Below are 20813 nucleotides of genomic sequence, written 5' to 3'. Positions count from 1 at the left end.
CCCTCAGCTCCCGTCGCCTACAAAGGAGAGGAAATCACCTCATGCTGAGGGTAGTCGGGTTGCGCTGCACCAGGGAGCTCCACCATCCTCTGAGTTGCAGGCCGCCAAGGAGTAGGTCAAATGACGAGTCCACCAGGTAGTTCGCCACCAGGCAGTTCGCCACCAAGTAGCTCTCCACCAGAGAGCTTGCCACCAGGCAGTTCGCCACCAGGGAGCTCACCACCAAGCAGTTCGCCACCGGGCAGTTCTGCACTAGGGAGTTCGCCACCAAGCAATTCTTCACCAAGTAGCTCTCCAACAGGGACCTCGCCACCAGGCAGTTCTCCATCAGGGAGTTCGCCACCAAGTAGCTCATCACCAAGGCACGTCACCACCGGGTCAAATAACGAGGTACTTAGCCAAAAAATATTATACATCACAAAAAATGGTACGTGACCAGAAACAGTTACATCAACAACCAAAATGTCAGAAACCAAATCACATCGGGGATCTCTCTGACCACGAATTCAGAGGAATAAACAACCAAATCTTTAATGAAAATAACAATAAAAAGCAAAGAAACATTTCTCTCTCTCTCTTTCTTCTTCTTCTATAAGAATGCAATGAAGAAGAAAGAAGAGGAGGAAGGACTAGGAGAACAAGAAAATGAGAGAAAATAAAACGAATGGCCAGCAAATGGATCATGGACCCAGGAATAACTGAATGGGAGTTGCAGTTCTGGAGATCGAGAGTTGCAGCATTCTCCTGCGCCATTAGTGAGTAAGAGAGCAAGCATACAGGAGAACGAAGAGGGGTAATTTTAGGATATTGCAAAAAGGGTCGAACATAAGAAAGGGTAAAATAATAAATTAGTGACGTCTGTTAGTCAAATTACTGTTATCTCACTAACATAACATTGTGAGTTTTGGATGTTTAGAAAAGTTATGGTGAGTTTAAGAGAATTCATAAAAAGTGATGGTGGGTTTTAAACAATTTCCCCCCAAAAAACTGAAAACTTAAAGAATCGTCAAAAGCATTTATGTCTTTTAATTTTCCATTAATCTTAGGGAGTGTTCTTTTTTTGGATTTTGGTTGAACATAAGAAAGGGTAAAATAATAAATTAGTGACATCTGTTAGTCAAGTTACTGTTATCTCACTAACATAATATGGTGAGTTTTGGATGTTTAGAAAAGTTATAGTGAGTTTAAGAGAATTCATAAAAAGTGATGGTGGATTTTAGACAATTTCCCCCAAAAAAATGAAAACTTAAAGAATCGTCAAAAGCATTTATGTCTTTTAATTTTCCATTAATCTTAGGGGGTGTTCTTTTTTTGGATTTTGAGAGGGGGGAAATCTGGTCAATGAGATTTTGGTTCCCATTGACCAAGAATCCCATGTTTAATGGTTAAGTACTTTAACAAGGCAAATTTAAAGAAATTTGGTAAAGTAATAAACCCTTTTTTATTTTAATTATTTGTTGGTGGGTGAAGAGTGAAGACATCAATTAGTAGCAAGCCTTTAGCGGGTTGGCCCGATATTTTTTGCAGTTAGAAACTTAGGGTCCGTTTGGTTCGCAGTCAGAATCGGAATCGAAATCCTCTGGAATCGGAATCAGAATGATCCATTCCCATAATCTGTTTGATTCAGACAGGAATGGGAATGGGAATTAAAATCAGCAGGAATGGGATTTCATTCCCAAGGGAGGGACAGGGAATGGCCATTCCCTCAAATGGGGGAATGCCATTCCAGCAGGAATGGGAATGGGATTCCAATTCCGCCCAATCAAACAGTTGGAATCAGAATTAGCCCATTCTGATTCCAATTCCAAACCCCTATTCCTGCCAGCCAAACAGGGCCTTAGAATATAGTAAAATTGCAAGTGAAGAAATAAAGGATTCTACCTTTTTAGTTTATTACTGTTCGACCCTTGTCAACAGCGGACGCTAAACAACTAGAGACAAAAATAAACAAGACACTGCTACACAAAATACCAGATTCTCGTAAACAAGCAAAGTGTCATAGATTTGGTCTAAAAAGAAAAATTCAAACTAAGTTCATTGCATCTTTACTCATGCCAAATAAAACCAAGCTCCTGAAAAGCATAGACACTATCCATTTTAAGTTACTTCAAAAACATATATTTCTAGAAAAAATGATATCTGACAAATATTTATTATATCAAATTAGCAAAACATGTTCTTATTTACTGATATAGAGAGGCTCCCCATCAAACTTTGAGAGTAAAACAAGAAATCTATTTTATCTATTTCATGTGCTTCAGTAGCAAAATTACAATTCCTGCATTTTTCCCTAATATAGAAACATGATCCAAGAAAAAGATAAAAGTTCCATGGCTCCCTGCTGTCAGAACTCCAAACCAATATATATTCAAGCCATGCCTCCGCTTGTTGCTGTCCGGATTATCTGAAATAGAGCTGTTATGGACCAAAAAGTTTTCCATCAATATACGGTCTCACAGGAAAATTAAAGAAATAATCAAGAGTGAGATTGAAACAAAATAATCAACATTATCTAGTTTCTTTCTCAGTGGAACCCGAACCCTAGTGCAAATTGATTCTGCTCCTAGAATTTTAGTTTATCCTGCTTCTAATGATTATGAGGTTGTTTGGTATCATTGGTGTTTATAAGATAAATGTTTTGTACGACTTTGTCTTGAAAAACGAGACAAAATCTGCTTTAAATGTTTTGTATGATTGTTTTACACCTCAGCACCAATAGGCGCCACTAGACGCCATTAGGCGCCATATAAGCCAAACAGTGAAAAATCGGTCTTGAAAATGAAAAACGTCAAAATTGGTGTCTTTTTTAATAAATGGTTCACATGATTTTCGAGAGAGCCGTTTATCTGATAAATGGTTCAACCAAATAACTTTTTAGGCATTTTTCTGTTAAATGCATCTCCAACGCTGAGCTGGCACCGTTTCTTCGAAAAGCTACATCGATACCAAACACCATCTATTTGGTTGCAATCTGATAAGTCAACACTGAGATTTCTTATTTTGGTTTTGCAACACCATTGAAAGTTAGCCATGATATGCAGAACATTAGCTGATCCTAATGCCTTACACAACTACAGCACAAGGGATTCTCAAAGCCCGAGGCAGAAGGTGCAGGGCAAGGTTTGCACCAAAACAAAGTAAAACTCCACTTTTAGGAAAACAAATCCAAAGAAAAGCTTAATATACCAAAACATACAAATGTAATTTCTGAAAGAAGATTTTCTTATTTTGATAGATAACTGAAAGAAGAATATTTCAAAAACCCATTGATGCAAAGGTTGTAATGTTCAAGTCCTGCATATGCTAATTTTATTTTCTAAATTCAATGTTTCTCATCAAAACAGAGGTGTACCCCGCAAAATGAACCTCACCTATGAGCCTAGGCACACCAGGGGCATGACTTCTAAAAACACAGGTTTATTCGAACATCAATAGCAAATCTTTCACAGAGGTGTACCCTACAAAATGAACCTCATCTATGAGCCTAGGCACACCAGGGGCATGACTTTTAAAAAAACAGGTTCATTCGAAGATCAATAGCAAATCTTTCACAGATTGACCCACCAAAGATCATCAAATAAGACCAGAACAACATGGAAACCTCCACCTGTTGGCTGGGATCAAAATCAATGCTGATGGAGATGCATCTAATAATGAATTTGCACAAGTTGCTAGACTGTCCCAGAATCATGAAATATATTTTATTTGAAGATTTTCCAGGTATGATGGGAAGGCCTCTAATTGAATAGCAGAACTTCAGGAATTCAAAGACTCGGACAAAAAAGCAATTTAGAAGTGAGAAGTGCAACTAAAACACTAGCACATCCTAAAACCTGAGTTATGATGCACAAGGCAAGGCACATATTTGGTACCACAGCAGGGCTCTAATACAAAAGAGTATGCAAATCTAGATTGTGAAAGGAACAAGTTATTTAAAAAACCTGTAAAGCTGAATTAGTTAAGGCATCATGTTATTAACATAGACTGTATGTAGCCTTGTAGGTTTAAGTCCTACATGGGTTAAATTTTTAAACTGGTAAATAGAATAATTACAACCCATAATATTGTAAATGACCTATTGAAATATCAATATCCAAGGTTGATTGATCAAAACATTACAACAAACCAGGTGAGGTGCACCCAAAAACTGAACCTTATTTATGAAACTAAAATGCCTTTTAAAAGATAGGTAACAATCCATCACACAAGGACCTACATTGCTACATCAACAGTTACTCCCTCCTTGTCATCCAATTATGTTAATGGTTATCTGCAGCATGGAATTTGTCCAACATTGTAGAGGACTATAGGAAGCCAGCTATAAATATGGATGGTTTGATCCTTCATCATGTATATTGTAAAGCTATTTTTTAATCAATAATGATTAGAAAGGTTTTATTAAAAGATATAAAGTAAAAACCCTGCTTGCTAGGTAAAGCTAACTTTCAAGATGACAGTGAATTCCTTACTTCTATGAGAGCAAATCTGAGAAGCCACTAGCTAGCTACAGCTGACCTACGCAGCTGGTTTTCTTGCAAAACAGTAATATTATTTAGATGTAGCAGGCAATAGGATAGGATTCTATCCAAGGAAATAGCTGACATAGTCTATAAGCCACCCCCACATGTATGCTGGTTTCTCTTAATACAAATCTTATTCTCTACAAAAAAAAGGACTTGCAATCAAATCAAAATAAAACACATATAGTGTTTCATAAGAAACACCTTGAATCCCAGGGCTTACTTACCATTTTAGTGGCGATTGGTGCACCTGATTGTGTTTCAAAAGTTCTCCATAGTTAGAGATTTGGTTTTGGCTATATTTCGAAAAAAAAATTAATTCACATTACCAATCAGATTACAAGCTTAAAAGGATTACACCATTCAATTCTTCATTCTTTAACAGTTTGAAGAGTGGTGAAGAAACAGATATAGAAGTCAATACTTAGGAAAACTAGAGAAACAAGAAAGTTAGCTTACAGGATCCGATGACAACAAAGATAAAGAACCCAAGCACAACTGGCCCAACAGGATAGTTACTTCCTTTCTATGTAGTTGTTTCGGGCACTGTTCCTCTCTTAGTAATGTTCTTCTCAAACCTCTCCACCTTCCTATCTGCAAAACGCCTTGAAGTTGTCTATCACACCACACAAAATGCCATTCATTAGAATGCTCATTGAAGAAGGAGGATGTTATAGAAAATTAGTTGAAAAAGAAAAAAACAAAAAAGGTAAGATTCTACATCCAGTATATACGAAGAGAATATCAAGGTATCAACCAAGTATTACACAAAAATTTATTAGAATTTTTAATTACTGCTGACTTGGAAATACAAAGCTTCTGGAATCTAAACAAAAAGCATCATTTCTCTATGAATGAAATGGTAACAAGCAATATTGCATTCAAATTAGGAAAAAGAAACATTACCATTTTAAACACAATTACACAATACACATTTGGAATTTCAGATATAGTTTGTATTGGGATATATTAACTAAAACTTGGACTTTTCCAAGCACATCAGGTGTTGCATCTAACTACCTAATAAATTAGCTTTTCAATGACACCTAGGATTGGATATACAATGAAGAAGGAACCCAGTGGCCAAAATAACATAAACTTACTCAATTACATCCTCATAATTTTGCCATCTACTTTTCTTTCAATTACATCCTCAATTACTTACTTTCCTAAGGGTTAACAGATGAAATGTAATACAATTTTCCGTTTACTTTCTTATTATTAAATAACATATTTATCAACCACATAAGTAGTGTGGATGCTCCTCAAAATGGGTTCGACTATGATATCGGAAAGATATAATATCTGAAAATTTTTTGACCAATCAACTGTTATAACAAAAGATACTTATGATACTTATCTGAATATTGGATTTTGATGGTGCAGAAAAGAATTAGAGAGAGAGAGAGAGAGAGAGATCTGTGATCTGTCTCATTCCGCATGCATGCAAAAACACGTAGGAACATTTACATATACAAGGCTACAAGAAAGCAGCGGCACAGTCGACAACCAATAAATTATATTCTCAAAAAAAAAAAAAAAAGAAAAAGCTAAAAACCGATTCCCCGAACTGCTAAGCCCAGGAGAGATCCCTACGACTCAGTTCTGAAGGAAGTTAACCACAAATTTAATCGATATGATAATGAGAGGAAAACATAATAACAAATCTTAAATAAAACAGAATAAAAAATAAAAAAAATCAAGCATAATCCTCGTGGAATTTATATTAAAATCAGCTGCAATCGAAATATATCTGATAGAAATTGCTGTACAAGAGAAGAAGAAGAAGAAGAAGGAGGAGGAGGAAGAAATAAAAAAGAGTTTGAGATTACCATGGTTTCGAGGCGAGATCTGGAGAAGGGAACAGAGAGAGAACTGCTGGTAGCGAAGGAAACCTTCTCTTAGCAGAAGAAGGAAACCGTCTTTCTTCCCCCCTCTTCAACAAATTCTCTGTCTTTACACAAGTGAGACGGGTGACCCAGCCCAAGCTGTTTTCTCCAAACAGCCAAACTGATCTCGATGCTCTTGATGTGCGGTTACTAGACCTGGCACAAGTCGATCCAACCCGCGAACCCGACCCAATGCAACCCGAAAAAACAGTTAGGTCTCATATTTAGTTATATGAATGTGAAAATGACCCGACCCGAAAAGACTTGGATTGGGTTGGGTCATGGGTCAACCCATTGATCCCATTGTCATATCTTATTGAGACTATTTATGCATTATTAGAAGCTTTCACATTTTAATTTTTTATATTTAGTCTTTACTCTTTGATGTCACTACAAACATCACGGGTACATTAGGAGCCCCTTTTACAACAATTCAAAAAACAAACATGGAAGGACAAAGGGGGATTGGATTTGTTAGTAAGTGTTTTTTTAAGCCTGGCCTGTCTTACAAGATCATGGGCCGGCTTAACAACCAACCTATTTACATACGATAATTTGATATCATCAAAAAAGGGTAGAAGGTCAAAGATGTGGTCGTATAAGGCTTGGACTTTCCATGTGATGTTTTTATCAGTTTCCTTTTAGCTTTGACAACGAATCTTTGGCATCCGATAGCAGAAAACCTCTTTTGTAGCGCATACAAAAAAACTTACGAAGACCTCTTATAATTGCTCAGAACTCAACTGTTGTTGATGATCCTGCCATGCAAGGTTGTCCTTCTGCAAGGAGAAGAGGAGATCGATGTGAGAACATAAAGAGTCTAGTTGATGCACTGTGTGTGATAGTGTTCCATGGATCATGATGATTGAAAGCTCCGAGTGTAGGACATCTTGCAGGTCCCATGCACTATTTGGATAAGAAAGAGATGAACGTAGGGGCACAAATATTTTGAAAGTATAGTAGTTACTAGTTTTCCTTAAGATTGTTAGAGGATCTAGTTTCCCATTATTGAAGATGATTTCATTTCTTGAGTCCCAAAGACTTCTGAGAATTGCAAAAATATTTGCAAGGTAATTATACTTACAATTGTTAGAGGAGAAGAGGTGATATGGTTATTGTACTGCCACCACCACTCAAACAAGTCGCTTTGACCCGAGTTTAGAAAAACCTCCAACATGAGCTCAACATGGGCTTGCATCTAAACAACTTGAGCTAGTGGGCATTCCAGCAGAAGATGATTTTGAGTTTCAGGTGATGACTTACAAAAGGTGCCAGCTCCAAATGGCTGTTTTGGTTCGAACTGCCTTTTGTAGAAATTTCCACATGAAAATTTGGCATCTATGGGAGCACGGGGTTGCCCATATTCTAGACCATCTAGTAGCACTTGGCTGGTTTGTGATCATGGATTGAATGAGAGTATGATAGGCTGAGTTCATCAAGAAATCCCCATTCTTTGAGTTTTTCCAGAGCAACTTGTCACTTTATGGAGAAGGCCTGAGGGGGATACTTAGGATGGCTTCTACACTGTTGTCATCAAACAGTTGATAAAAGTAGTTGATGTAATCATTTCTGGTCACGTACCACTTTTTGTGATGTATAAATTTTTTTGGCTAAGTACCTCGTTATTTGACCCGGTGGTGACGTGCCTTGGTGATGAGCTACTTGGTGGCGAACTCCCTGGTGGAGAACTGCCTGGTGGCGAGTTCCCTGGTGGCGAACTGCCTGGTGGTGAGCTCCTTGGTGGCGAACTGCCTGATGGCGAGCTCCCTGGTGGCGAACTGCCTGGTGGCGAGCTCCCTGGTGGCGAACTACCTGGTGGCGAACTCCCTGGTGGAGAACTGCCTAGTGGCGAGCTCCTTGGTGGCGAACTGCTTGGTGGCGAGCTCCCTGGTTCAGCGCAACCCGACTACCCTCTGCATGAGGTGATTTCCTCTCCTTTGTAGGCGGCAGGAGCTGAGGGACCTGTGAGAACTGAATCAGAGGACCCGGGGGTATTTTCTCGGCGGGGACTCTCTGATGCCTAAGTTAGCATTCTGATTATAGAGAGCTTGGAGAGAAATGAGAGAGCTAGAGGGCAGGGGTTACCATCCCTTTTCCCCTCCTTCCCCCCCTTTGGGGGGTGAGGTCTTTATATACCGGAGTCCTCGCGGGTTAGGTGGGTGAAAAGCCTCCAAACGGTAAGACTCATCACATCCCGTCAGAACCGGGGTACGGTGGTGAACTCCTCCAGGTCGTCAGGCTGGCGCTTGTGTCAAGCGGCCAGGTCGGCGCCTGGGCCAGGTTGTTAGGGCAGCGCCTACGTTAGTCGGCGGGTCGGTGTCTGGGCCAGGTTGTCCGATCGGCGCCTGTGTCAGTCGGCGGGTCGGTGTCTAGGCCAGGTTGTCAGGTCGGCGCCTGTGTCAGTCAACGGGTCGGTCTCTAGGCTAGGTTGTCAAGCAGGAGATCTTCCTACGATATGCCAAACTACTCCTGTACCGAGCTACCCTACAAGGGGCGAGCTGCCCGGGGAAGCTATGCCGAGCTGCCTAGCTCCTTGGTGGCGAGCTCCTTGGAGAGCAGCCTAGCTCCTTGGCGAGCTCTTTGGTGAGCTATCGAGCTCCTTGGCGAGCTCCTTGGTGAGCTACCGAGCTCGCGGGGTACGCCGCTATGGTTCATCGGTGGGCGTCTTATGGGCGGCTAGGTCGGCCAGGTCAGATCATGTGCCAGGCCGATCCAGGTCGGCCTGGTCGCGCAGGCCGCGAGCAGGCCGCTCCAGGTCGCGCGCAGGCCACGCCAGGTCGCGCGCAGGCCACGCCAGGTCGCGCGCAGGCCACGCCAGGTCGCGTGCAGGCCGCGCCAGGTCGCGCGCAGGCCGCCCGTAGCCCGCGTGCAGGTCGCGTCAGGCCGGCCAGACCGGTGCCCGGGTGGGATACCAACTTGGTAAGTTGTTGCCTGGGTGTTTGCCTAGTTGTCACGAGGTGCCATGTGTCACAATTTCACTAGAGGGCCAAATCTGCCCTCATCAGTAGTCAATATCCTAGGAAAGGTTGTCAGTGATAAGATCAAATACCTTTATTTGTGAAGGTTCCCCATCTACATTTCTTCGAATATGGGTGTTATTTTCCAACAGGGGGATCCAGGGGTGCAGGAAAGTTGAGAGTTTTTTCTCATCCCCTAGCTTCCAAAAGAAGTGAGATTTCAACTCATTTTTTATTTTGATGATACATTTCCACCACCATGAGTCCAAAGCCTTAGCTTTCAAGTCAAAGAAACATTTACCCTTTACATTCTTGGCTTCTATTTGTTGGGCCCAGAGACTGTCTCTGTGATTAAGGAGCCTCCAAACAAACTTTAGAAGGAGAGCTTTGTTCATAAGAGAGAATCCACCAACAACTTTGGGTGAACAAATGATACTCCATTTCAAATAGTTTTGGCATTTTTTCATGTATTTTTTCTTTATGTTTTTAAATTTTAGTTATTTTTTGGGATGACCTAAATTGACCCATGGGTTAACCCTAACCCAAACATTTAGGGTTAGGGTCTAGCATTTGACAAACCAACCCAAAATCAAACCGAAGTGTCTTGACTCAACTCGAACCTGATCCACCCAACCCAATTGCCAGGTCTAGCGGTTACAAATGTCTGGTGGGTAAGTGTGGGTTGCATTCTTACAGGTTGTGGATCCTAGCGCGAGTTGGGTGGACTAAAAATTAAGAGAGCAAATTTCTTAAATTATCCTTATGGCTTATGGTTTAGATAATCGACTAATTCATCCATATTGTTGGTATATTGTCTTAAAGTACCTTTATTGCTTTTGACAATTGTCTAAAACCTTTCTTACATTTAACTTTTTGTTATATTCCACTCACATGTGACATCATGTGACTTGTATTTTTTTAATTCCTAAACTACCCTTCTCCTTCCCTTTTTCCTCTCGTCCCTTTCATTTTTCTTTCCCACCATAGGGCCTTTGTAAATGGATTTCGAGAAATCAACTCCAAATCGACGCCGTGTCATTCATTCTAAGACCACCTATTCTCCTCATTTTTCATAAGGAGAGAGAGATGGCTGTGATTCAAGGAGATTGCTGAAGAGTTCCACCCAAAAATACTCAAAAAAATTTAGTTTTTTTCTTGTGGTGGAAAGCGATGAAATCGCCTTTCGATCCTTTTGGTAGTTCACATACATTGGGATTTCAGCGTCCTTGTTCTCTTTGAAGGAATCATGTTTGGCCTCATGTTAGGATTGATGTCCCTAGGTCACGTGGAGCTTGAAATCTTTCAGAGAAGCAGAACCTCCACAGAGAAGAAGCAAGCAAGTCTCTCTCTCTCTCTCTCTCTCTCTATTCTTTTCAGTTCTAATGGCCTTCATTTTTTTATTATTTGTTTGAACATCTGCTTTTGATTGATGAAGAAGTGGAGCATAGGTTGCTTTTGGATTTTATGTATATACCTATAATTTAGGCGAGCCTTGCAGTAGTTTTGTTTTGGTTGTAGTTTGTCTCGGAAGAAAATAAATGAGAGGAAGAACGGAGAGCATAGGCGGATAGGTTGATTTGAGACCATATGTATATAACAAAGAGCAGAGCCTCGCAGTAGTTCTGTTTTTATGTAACCAATTATCGTTGAGCATCACACCTTGGAAAGTCTTGTCCTGTCTTGACGGATGCAGACAGGCAGGTCAAGACGGATGTTGGTGCCTGCACTAAACATGAAACTATAGTATGCTCCACACTTGGAGCTACCCAACGGGATGATACTGAAGAGGGCGATGATGTTCTTGGATTTCGACCATTCAGCCCAGTGAGCAGATTGAGAATAGGTGGTCTGAGAATGACATGGACAGGGGAAAGAAGAAGGAGAGAGAGAAAGAGAGAGACTAGAGGCGGAGGGGTTGCTGCCACCACCCATTGCTTTGTTAGCTCCACCATAGGTATGATCTTTGCAAGTATCATCTACAGTCTTCAATGATTGGTTTCAATCTTCATGGGGGCTCCAAACTCTTGTTGAGACAATGGGTGACAAGTTTTGAGTTGCCTTCAATTATGATGCGCCTATTGATGAAACTGAGGGCAACATTATGGGAAGGGAAGCCCAAGCTTTCGCTAACTTAATGGTTGTGGAACCAATACTGTTGGCCTAAATGGTCCCTAACCACACAAGCAATAGAGCATAAGCCATTAATTGAGGAGGCATCAAAGTCAATATTCATAGCATCCAAACATTGGCTTATCCATCTAACTGCAATCCAAAATTTCTCTTTGTTTCTTCCATAATCATTGGTGGACTTTTGGAAAAAGAATTTCAATCCCTCTCAAGAATAATGGGAGGGGGAACAGAAATACTGTTGAAAATTTTATCATTGCGATTTTTTCATAGGTGCCAAAGAAGAAAGAAAAGAGGATTTTTCTTTAATGTCCAGATCAAGGGATGACCCTTTACGGGATCTTACAAGATGTTTCCACCAATCCAGAATCGACCCTTCTAGACCATCAGGTAGGCTAAATGAGTTATGGGTTATTAACCAAATTTGTCTAGCAAGGGCCAAGGGAGCAGATCACAAATAGGTGGTGGTCAGTATCCTCTTTCCCTTCACAAATAAATACTAGTATACTACAAGCACCATAAGCATTCATGCCTTTAGAAATTAACATTCTTTTGGTAGGGAGCTTGTTACGAATTAAGGAGCAAAGAAACTTTGGACGCGGCTCCATCTATTCATATGGTTTGTCTCTGTACTCTCCAAAGATTTACTAGCTTACTTGAGTCACTGTAGACTGTGAGATGCTGTAGAGAGATGATTGAAGCTGCCTCTAGGCCTGCAAGGACGGCTTTCATTTCGGCATCATAGCTGGAAATTGCCCAGCAAAGTTTTCCTCCCACAATGGTTTCACTTTTACCCCTGTGCTGCATTTGATGATGAATGCTCATCCCAGCTGCATAACCTGTATTAGGATCAAAAGACCTATCAATTTGCAAACCATTTGATTGAGAAGGCTGAGATGTCATAGAGGATGGCAGTTCCATTTCAGAAATTGGTTGCACATAAAAGGATGGTTGTTATAAAAAACTGTCATAGGATGTAATAGAGTGGTCTGAAAGATCGATCAGTTTGTTCCTTGCTTAATTTCCAAATGAGGTAGAGTAGAACGCATCTTTTACTGAATAGATGAAGACAGGTTTTCGTATCAACTTCGGCCTTCAATGAGTTTTTATATACATAATTTGTTTTCTCTATTAGCTCTTGATAGGAATTACCACATCTTTCCTTTGAGCCCAATTTTAGCCCCAAGTATTTGGAGCCCAATAAGCGTATTTTAATGTTGAGCATAGTTGATATGATTTTCTGATGATGATGAGTACATTCCTACTAAACATGACTGAAGATTTACTATAATTTGTTTTCTGAACAATAGAAACTCAATCTTGCAAAATAAGATATCATCAGAAAAAGCGTAGATGAATCATTATGATTTCAACTTGTTGCCGGTCAAAATGGGTTGAGAGCAATACTGTCAATTCACTCCTAAGTTGAGGTGCGGTTGAGGGAGTCCGAGGTCCGGAGTGGCCGAGGACTAGTAGGTTGGTCCTACACGGAGTGAAAGGTGGAGAATGTCAGAGGCCCCGGGTTGGTACCCGAGGCGGAGACTCCGACGGTTAAGTTAATACGGGAGATGTGCGAAGTGGACGAGGTCTGAGGTATGAACACTTAAACGAGGTCATGAAGGAAGCTAAGTGTTCTCAAGTGCTTGTTCTTGAGTCTAAGTTCTAATCCTTTACCTTGAGGGGGTTGTCCCCTATTTATACTTGAAGCTATTTGGAGGTAGGTGAGCTCAGACGGTCCGGATGCAGTTCTTACGTGGGGAGCGCAGCCATCCGGGGTCGCCAAGTGCGGTCACACTACTGGTTTCAGAATACACGCCGAACTCTGTTCCGCACATGCCCTGATTGGGTCCGCTCTGAACACCGCCGCCCAACACATGCAGGCCCGCTATTGGGCAGGGCCACATGCGCCTACATCACAACCTAGCTTAGAACCATGAATTATTCCTTCACTGGCCGCACGATTGAGGAATTGAGTGAGAACTTCCATACCCATGATAAAAAGGTAGGGAGATAGTGTATCATTTTGTCTTAATCCACACTTTAAAAGTGACAGTACACTTTCCCACCTATTTCTAATAGTGGGATGGTCTTGAGAGTTGAGATGCATTGAAAGATTTTAATAAAGAGTAACATTATAACAACTGGAAAGCCCAAAGCTTTAGAACCCATTTTGGGAGGGTTTCAGCTTTCATTGAGCTGTTTCATTGTTCAGTTGATTTCATGACCGAGTTAAAGAATATTGGGGCTTTTGGGATTTTTCACCATACATGCTTTTAGGCTTTTCATGTGAAACCCACCTTGCAAAATTTTTTGAACAAGTCAATTCTAATTCTATCATTTTTTTTTTTTTTGGGGGGGGGGGGGGGGTGAGGGGGGAAGTGTAAAGCAGGAAAAACTACACCCAACTAGGGGAGGACCTCCCCAAGCATCACACAAACAAATGTAAATGAAATCAATTAAAGGGAGGAAAGTTGACTTCGAAATAGACGCGCCTGAATATAACCGTTAAGGCATGCCTACTACAAATCTCATAGCATTCTTTGATAGTAGGTTTCATGTTCCATGGTGGATCATCACGACCACTTAAGGCATCCACTATTAGTTTTGAGTCTTCTTCAATCATTATTCTCCATTGCAGAAACTTGATCACTAATTTAATTTGCTCCGATGTGCAACCTTCTACATTTATCGAGCATCTTCCAATAACTTTGCAAATCACAAATAGGATCCTTCCTTCAAAATCTCGAGCTACAACACCAACAACGCATCTGCCATCTGATCTTTTAGGCACATTAAAGTTTATCTTTATCCCTTCTATTCTAGGGGGAATCCATTGAACTTGAAGTTCTTCAAGGAATCTTTAAGGGTTTCTTGATGAACTTGGAGAAATTCTAAATTTCTAATCAATTGGCTCTCCCTCTTTTAACCATTAAGTGGTGTGGGCTTGTGGGGAATGGCTATCATTAAAAATCTTGTTGTCAAACTTCTTTTTTTATTTTTTATTTTTTTTGGAAAGTTTCTAGCTTTTCCAATCTTACATCTCAATTCTCAACAATTGCATTTTTTTTCACACTTATCTTTTGACATGTTTTTTTGATTGCCCAACACTCCTTACAACATTGTTTTCTTTATGACCATTTTATAAAGTTTTTTTTTTTTTCACGGTATTGTCTTGAGTCTAGATGCACTCTCTGTTTTTTCCCATCTTGATCTAATTTCGTGGACAACATCCTTTTCAAACATCAATATAAGACTTACATATAATAGTCAAATCAGCTCGAATGTTGCTTATTTATTTAGATTTTTTAAGTAGAAAAAAAATGATAGATTCAGGTCTCATAGAAGTCATTTGCTATTTAGTCATGATATATAATACCAAAATCATTTTTATTTCATTTAATTAATAATACATAATATTTAATAACATTTCATTTAATTTATTAATTAATCCCAATTTATTTTGTATCTAGACTAGGGGTGAAAGTTCAATATTGTATTCGATAATTGGGTTGAATTCAAATAATTCGAATACGATTTTTTTTGTCAATTTCAGATATTAAGATTGAATCCAAATATTGCCTGATTCAACCCGATAAATATCCAAATCAAATATAACATTAATATACACATGAAATTACTTAAATATTCTTATCTCTCTAGTACGTATTTGTAATACAAGCTATTTCTTAAATTGAAAAAGGGTATGATAGTAAAACAATTGAATTAAATTTGATTGGATATATTAATTGGTCGGATTTGAATTGAAATCGTATATTTGAATATTAGTCAAATTCAAATTCGGTTGGCCTTTTCAAAGATCCATCAGACATTGAATCGAGTTCGTATCATCATGCGTATTCTGGTTTCCGGGTTGCCACTTGGCAGACTTTTGTAGACTTGGTAAATATCTAAACAGACAGTACATACATGTTTAATTTAGAAGGTCTCATCCATCCCATCCCAAAGCTCTGTCAACTTGATCAAGAATTTGGACAAAATGAAAGAACTCCAAGCGTAAGTGCAGCAGGCTTCCATGGTGATTGAATTTGAAAGGACACAAGTAAAATCTACAAAAAAAAAAAAAACGCAAAATCGAAGCATAAATTCCCCAAGTCTCTAAACTCCGCTTCGCTATGCTGGACAGAGAATGGAATTCGGGAAATAGATGGAAAACAACGACTCCTTGAGTTGAGATAAAGCTGAATTTTTTAGAATCTTGGAATAAAGGCTTTGATCAGGGTCATACTGATTACTGAAGATGACCACGACGATGGGACATTAAAAGCATGACTTTGTCTGCTTACGTTGCAAGATCGAGATGAATATCAAAGAAACAAGGATCATGAACTTTTCCCAATACATATAATGCTATAGGTTATATCTGTTCAGGTCTTAAACAGGTCAAACACATTAGAAAATGCTCGACGCCCACGAGGCCATGGGAGCAGTAATCTGAAGACTCATGACCAGTTGCTTCATCCAAATTCCAACATAAACGGATCCATATTCTGTGCAACTGATTGCAAGGGCATTGCTGGGGCTTTCTATCTGCAATTTTGTTACAAACACATCAACCGGTGATGGATCAATCTACCATTGTTTTATCTTGATAAATCACCAAAAAAAAATCCACAATTTTTTTGATACAAATGCAAGTGCCTAAGAAAAGAGTGGCTAGGCAGTACAATCACAATAGATAACACCCACTCAATTGTCAACACATTTGCTGAATAGACACATAACAATGATAAAACTAATGTAACAACCTGACTAAGTCCCATGCTTTGCAACTGATATATAATTTGAGCCTTGTAGACAGTATCTGCATTTGTTGTATAAAATGGGTAATTACATGTATGAGTGATATGCACAGTCTACTATCATCAAATTCCATGTACTGCAAAGGTTGAAGTTGGTGTGTTAGATTCAAAGAAATTGTTGTGTTTCCCTCGTCAGAACATTGTGGTCACTGTAGTTTGACTATCTAGGAACTTAGGAAGTTCTGAATGAATATTAAAGAAGAAACCCATCAATCCATATGGTTAGGCACATTCAAGGTTCATGGTATCAATATTGGGCGTATTGTATCATATCTTGGGGTGGTTGAAACGTTAAATACTAATGCTTTAAAGGTTCGGTTTTTTATATATATTACATGATGTGACAAAAGGTATGGCAAAGTATCAGACAAAACAATAAAAAGATGTACAAACTTTGATTTTGCATATCAAGAGTATCAATGCTTTGAACCTTGGGTACATTAAGCGACACAGTGAAGCATCATTTCCACAAGTCCACCCTTATCCTAACCATATGGAATTGACTAGATGCACGACAAAGTAACTGTTAGTCCAGGTTTACCAAAAAATTCATGTTAAGTTACAAAGAATAAATGAAATAAAGAAAAGGAAAAAAAAATCCTGCTTGCTTTGCCTAATTAGTGATCTCCAAACAAGAAGAAACACTATAATCAATCCCCCCCCCCAACTCCACCAAGACGAGAAAAGAGGAAGATCAATGGTAATGTTCAACAATTTCACTAGGAGACATTCAATTATTGAAGCATAACCATTGTTTGTACACCTTTTCCCCTAATTAGAAGATATAAGTGGTTGGGATTGTATATGAAAAGCATTAGGGTTCATTGCAAGCTGCTCCTAAGTTCCTTTGAATAACTACTTCATTTCTGACCTTATCCTTTCTAGGTTTTCCACTCATCTATATCAATATATACACATTTCTGCCACACTCAAAAGTTACTCCATACATACACCAATTCCTTTAAAATTGATGACCAATAGAATAGAGAAGCCTTGACTTTGCCAACCACCAACTCATGGTAGTATGAACAAGGCTGTACAATATATAGACAAACAGTTTAGTCCAACACCAAAACATACGAGCAAAGAACTGTTACCTTACAAAAGATGACCCTCTCTCAATTTAGCCAACCTATACACTGTTTTTAAACCCCTCATAATTTATCTTATTTGAGAACTTCTTGCTGTCAGCATTTCCCCAATCTGAATTAGGAAGTAGGCCAGTTGCCATAATTTGCTACCACCTAATGCAATTTGGAACTGTCTAACTAGACAAGCTCCTCTAAGAAGGGCCCTGAATTCTGCTTATGTGGAGTCTGCATATACAAGGAATTAAAAACTACCATGTGCACCATTTGAAGAAGAAGACAAGCCTAAATTCACAGGCAAAGCTCATTTCGTTTTGTGTGCCTCACCTCGCATGGTGTTTTGTTTTGATGAATTAACCTTGAAGTTGATGTTTTAATGGGTAAGTTACTATACCATGAGTTGTGGCTATGATATTTAGAGTTTATACAGTTTAATCTATTTAGGACTTAAACCTGCAAGGTTAGAATGTTAATAACACAACATTTAAACCAACTTACAGACTTTTCTTTCAAAATTAGGATTTACATATTCTTATATGATAAGGTTCTTTTTAGTGTTTTCATTCAGACAGCCATCTCACCTCAAACTCCTGGAAACCCTTGCAGTTTCTATGCGCACTTTCAAAACACTGGATAATAATATATTCTTTCACCATTTAATGATAGTTCCTATCTCTTCCATTCAGACAATTATATGTATCAAAAATAAGTGCAAACTTTCTGTTTCCATTTCTTCAGACACTCACCATACCCACTATGGTATAAAAGAATGTGATGCATGCAAAGATGGTGATCATCCCCTACATGCAAACCACATGATATCCAGATTCCTACATACAAGCAATATATACCTATACTAAAATTACAGATAAAGGAAAACAAATGTCCCAAAAATAAGATTGGCATAACAAAGATGGTAGAACTATATATTATTCCAAGAAGTTAATTTCGCTAAAACAGCAATTAAGTCACCAAAATTCTCACCATTCTGCTTCCACCCTCCCTCTGGAAGTTAATAATTGAAACAACACTATCAGATGTAAGTGGCGTATATCTAGCCACTTGTGGCCTTTGCCTTTTCATCTACATGGTTTCCTCAGAATCAGAACGCAGAGACTAGTTTCCTGACCTAATTTTCGCATCACATTGTGTGAAAAAACGGAAAAAGGAAAGAAAACCCCTAATCCAAAATTCATAAATCAATCTTCAGCTCCCGAGGTATTTATTCGACTAGATTACACAAAAACCATAGGCTCAAAGCCTCAAACAAGAAGATGGTTCACGGGATGCATTCAGACAATTAGACACACCTAAAAGCCTTAAAATGCAAACAAGAGAGTAAAGGCAATATCTATAGAGCGTCATCCAAACAACATCAACAACAACACTTATAAGCACAAGAAAAGAAATGAAGAACTCAAAAGGCACAAATGACAAATACATAGTACCCATCTCACAACACAGACGGGACCCAAATAAATTTAGCGCTTTTCGAATAAAACCCACATCGTATAAGCTAAACCTCCAGAATTTCAGAATCCCGAAAAGCAAATCACTCAAAAATTCATATTCTGAGGGTTTGTGTTTTTACTCTACTGCGAATGAGAAGGTTGAATGAAGTACATACCCTTGTGCGTCGAAATTAGCCTGTCCGCTGCTACCTCCACTGCCATACGCTCCTTCGTCCGTTTGCCACACCGACTGCCAAGCCTGTGATGGTGGCTGAACATAGACCCCAGCATCCATACCAGGAAGCGCCGGACGTCCGATCATAACACCGGGTACAGCCTGCCCCATGGAAGGATAATAGTAGGGGACCCCACTTGTGGCATTCCCCACGAGCCCCAAACCGGCTTCATCTTTGATCTCATCTCTGGGGACAATATCGACCAAGAAATCGAAAATACCGGTACGGGTGATGGCCGCAGCAATATCATTCTTCTGAAGGGTTCGGCGCTTGTTCTCCTCAGCGTGAAGCCATGAGCGGATAGTGAGTTCGAGTATGAAGAGCTCGCAAGCTTTGGCAAAGAGGATGGGGGCTTCGGCAGAAATCATGCGGACGTCTTCATCAGCCTTCATGATCTTCTTGATGCGGGCCAGGGGGAGCTGATGGTTCTTGAAATCATTGACCTGTTCGATCTCCTGCCGTTGATATGTCCAGAACATCTGGAGTTGTTGTTGCTGTTGTTGTAGGAGATGGTGAAATGGGGGTTGAGGTGGGTACGACGAGGATTGAGCTTGCTGGTTGTTGTTGTTGTTCTCCATTTCGTTGGGTTGGGCCTTTTTTTTTTCTCTCTCTATCTCTCGTTTGATCTCGTTTCCTCTCAAACTGGCCTTTGATTTAACCCAGGTTTGCTCAAATTCTGGTGGGATATCAGAGATTAGAGCTTGAGTTTCAAATGGGGCAGTTCCAACTTCCAAGGGTTCAGATGTGTGTGTACAAAATCAAGGTGTAAAGCCACAAAGGAGAGAGAGAGAGAGAGAGAGAGAGGGCCAATGTACTGTAGGATAAGGGCGCGGACTCTCAACGATGTGCTGTTGTTCTTCCACTTGTGTTGTGTCAGTCTCAAGTGCTTTTTCACGGGCTATTGCTTTCAATTCCTTTATCCTGTGCACCGTCTCTTTAATTTCATTGGGTTAATTTTTTCTTCTTTTTCTTTTACTTGCCCTTGAAATTTTAACAGGATTATTCAAACATAAATTAATATATATAGTTCATATAAAAGAATTTAGGTGCTAAAAAATCAAACAAGAAAAAAGGGAAAATTTAGGGTTTTAGTGTTGAAATAGTTACAAAAATAGAAAGTTAAACCAAGGTTTTTAAAATTAAATTGGACAACTAACCGGTCAGGGGTTTGGTTTCTGGGTCAAATGGTCTAACCATTTGAATCGAATAGACGGCCCGTTCTGACAAAAAAAAACGGCCAAAACCGTTGGATGGTTCAAATAGTTCGAACAGTTTGATCACCCAAGTTAGCGGTTTGCTAACCAAATCAACGGTTTTTTACGAAAAACGGTTCTAGGGTAAAACAGAACCAATCACTTGGTCGGTTCCCGGTTTTTCTTGTCCGGTTTTGAAAACCATGAGTTAAACAACTAAATTATATAGGAAATATTATAATAGAGGGTTGAAACTCAAAAAGCTAACAAAATTGTAGAATGAAGATTGAGGACGAAAAGGAAAAGGGAGAGAGATCATGGTTTTCAAAACTAGATTGGACCAGACGGTCAAACCGAAAAAACTTGGAACTGGTCAGGAACCGTTATTTTGCCAAAAATCATTGATTCGGTTAGCAAACCTCTGACTCGAGTAGTCAAACCGTTTGAACTATCCAATAATTTTAGCCATTTTTTATTTTTTATTTTTTGTCAAAACAGGTTGTCTATTTGGTTCGAACGGTCAGATCGTTTG

The 20813-nt window shown here is 39.5% G+C and overlaps 1 protein-coding gene and 1 pseudogene across 3 annotated transcripts; both read right to left on the bottom strand.

Moving 5' to 3' along the window:
• Nucleotides 1-2149: 2149 nt before the first annotated feature.
• LOC104591741 (uncharacterized) lies at nt 2150-7607 on the bottom strand (annotated as a pseudogene). The gene is made up of 3 exons (XR_016085463.1): nt 7494-7607; nt 4980-5136; nt 2150-2415 (listed from the first exon to the last, which is right to left on the bottom strand). The product of XR_016085463.1 is annotated as an uncharacterized LOC104591741 (transcript).
• Nucleotides 7608-15818: 8211 nt separating this feature from the next.
• Nucleotides 15819-19955, bottom strand: LOC104591742 (nuclear transcription factor Y subunit C-1-like). 2 transcript variants are annotated; one of them, XM_010250736.3, is made up of 2 exons: nt 19029-19955; nt 15819-16041 (listed from the first exon to the last, which is right to left on the bottom strand). In XM_010250736.3, exons 1-2 carry the CDS (start codon nt 19664-19666, stop codon nt 16038-16040), a joined length of 642 nt encoding a protein of 213 aa, XP_010249038.1. In that variant the 5' UTR covers nt 19667-19955; the 3' UTR covers nt 15819-16037. The 2 variants fall into 2 exon arrangements, with proteins under 2 accessions (XP_010249038.1, XP_088758666.1); XM_088902540.1 differs by lacking the exon at nt 15819-16041 and adding an exon at nt 16154-16816 and having other exon boundaries at nt 19029-19951.
• Nucleotides 19956-20813: the final 858 nt, after the last annotated feature.

This window comes from Nelumbo nucifera, chromosome 4 (assembly GCF_055504915.1).
Source record: "Nelumbo nucifera cultivar China Antique chromosome 4, China Antique-T2T, whole genome shotgun sequence".
NCBI lineage: Eukaryota > Viridiplantae > Streptophyta > Magnoliopsida > Proteales > Nelumbonaceae > Nelumbo > Nelumbo nucifera.
The sequence above is the reverse complement of the archived record's forward strand: the minus strand, read 5'-3'. Positions and strand labels throughout refer to the sequence as shown.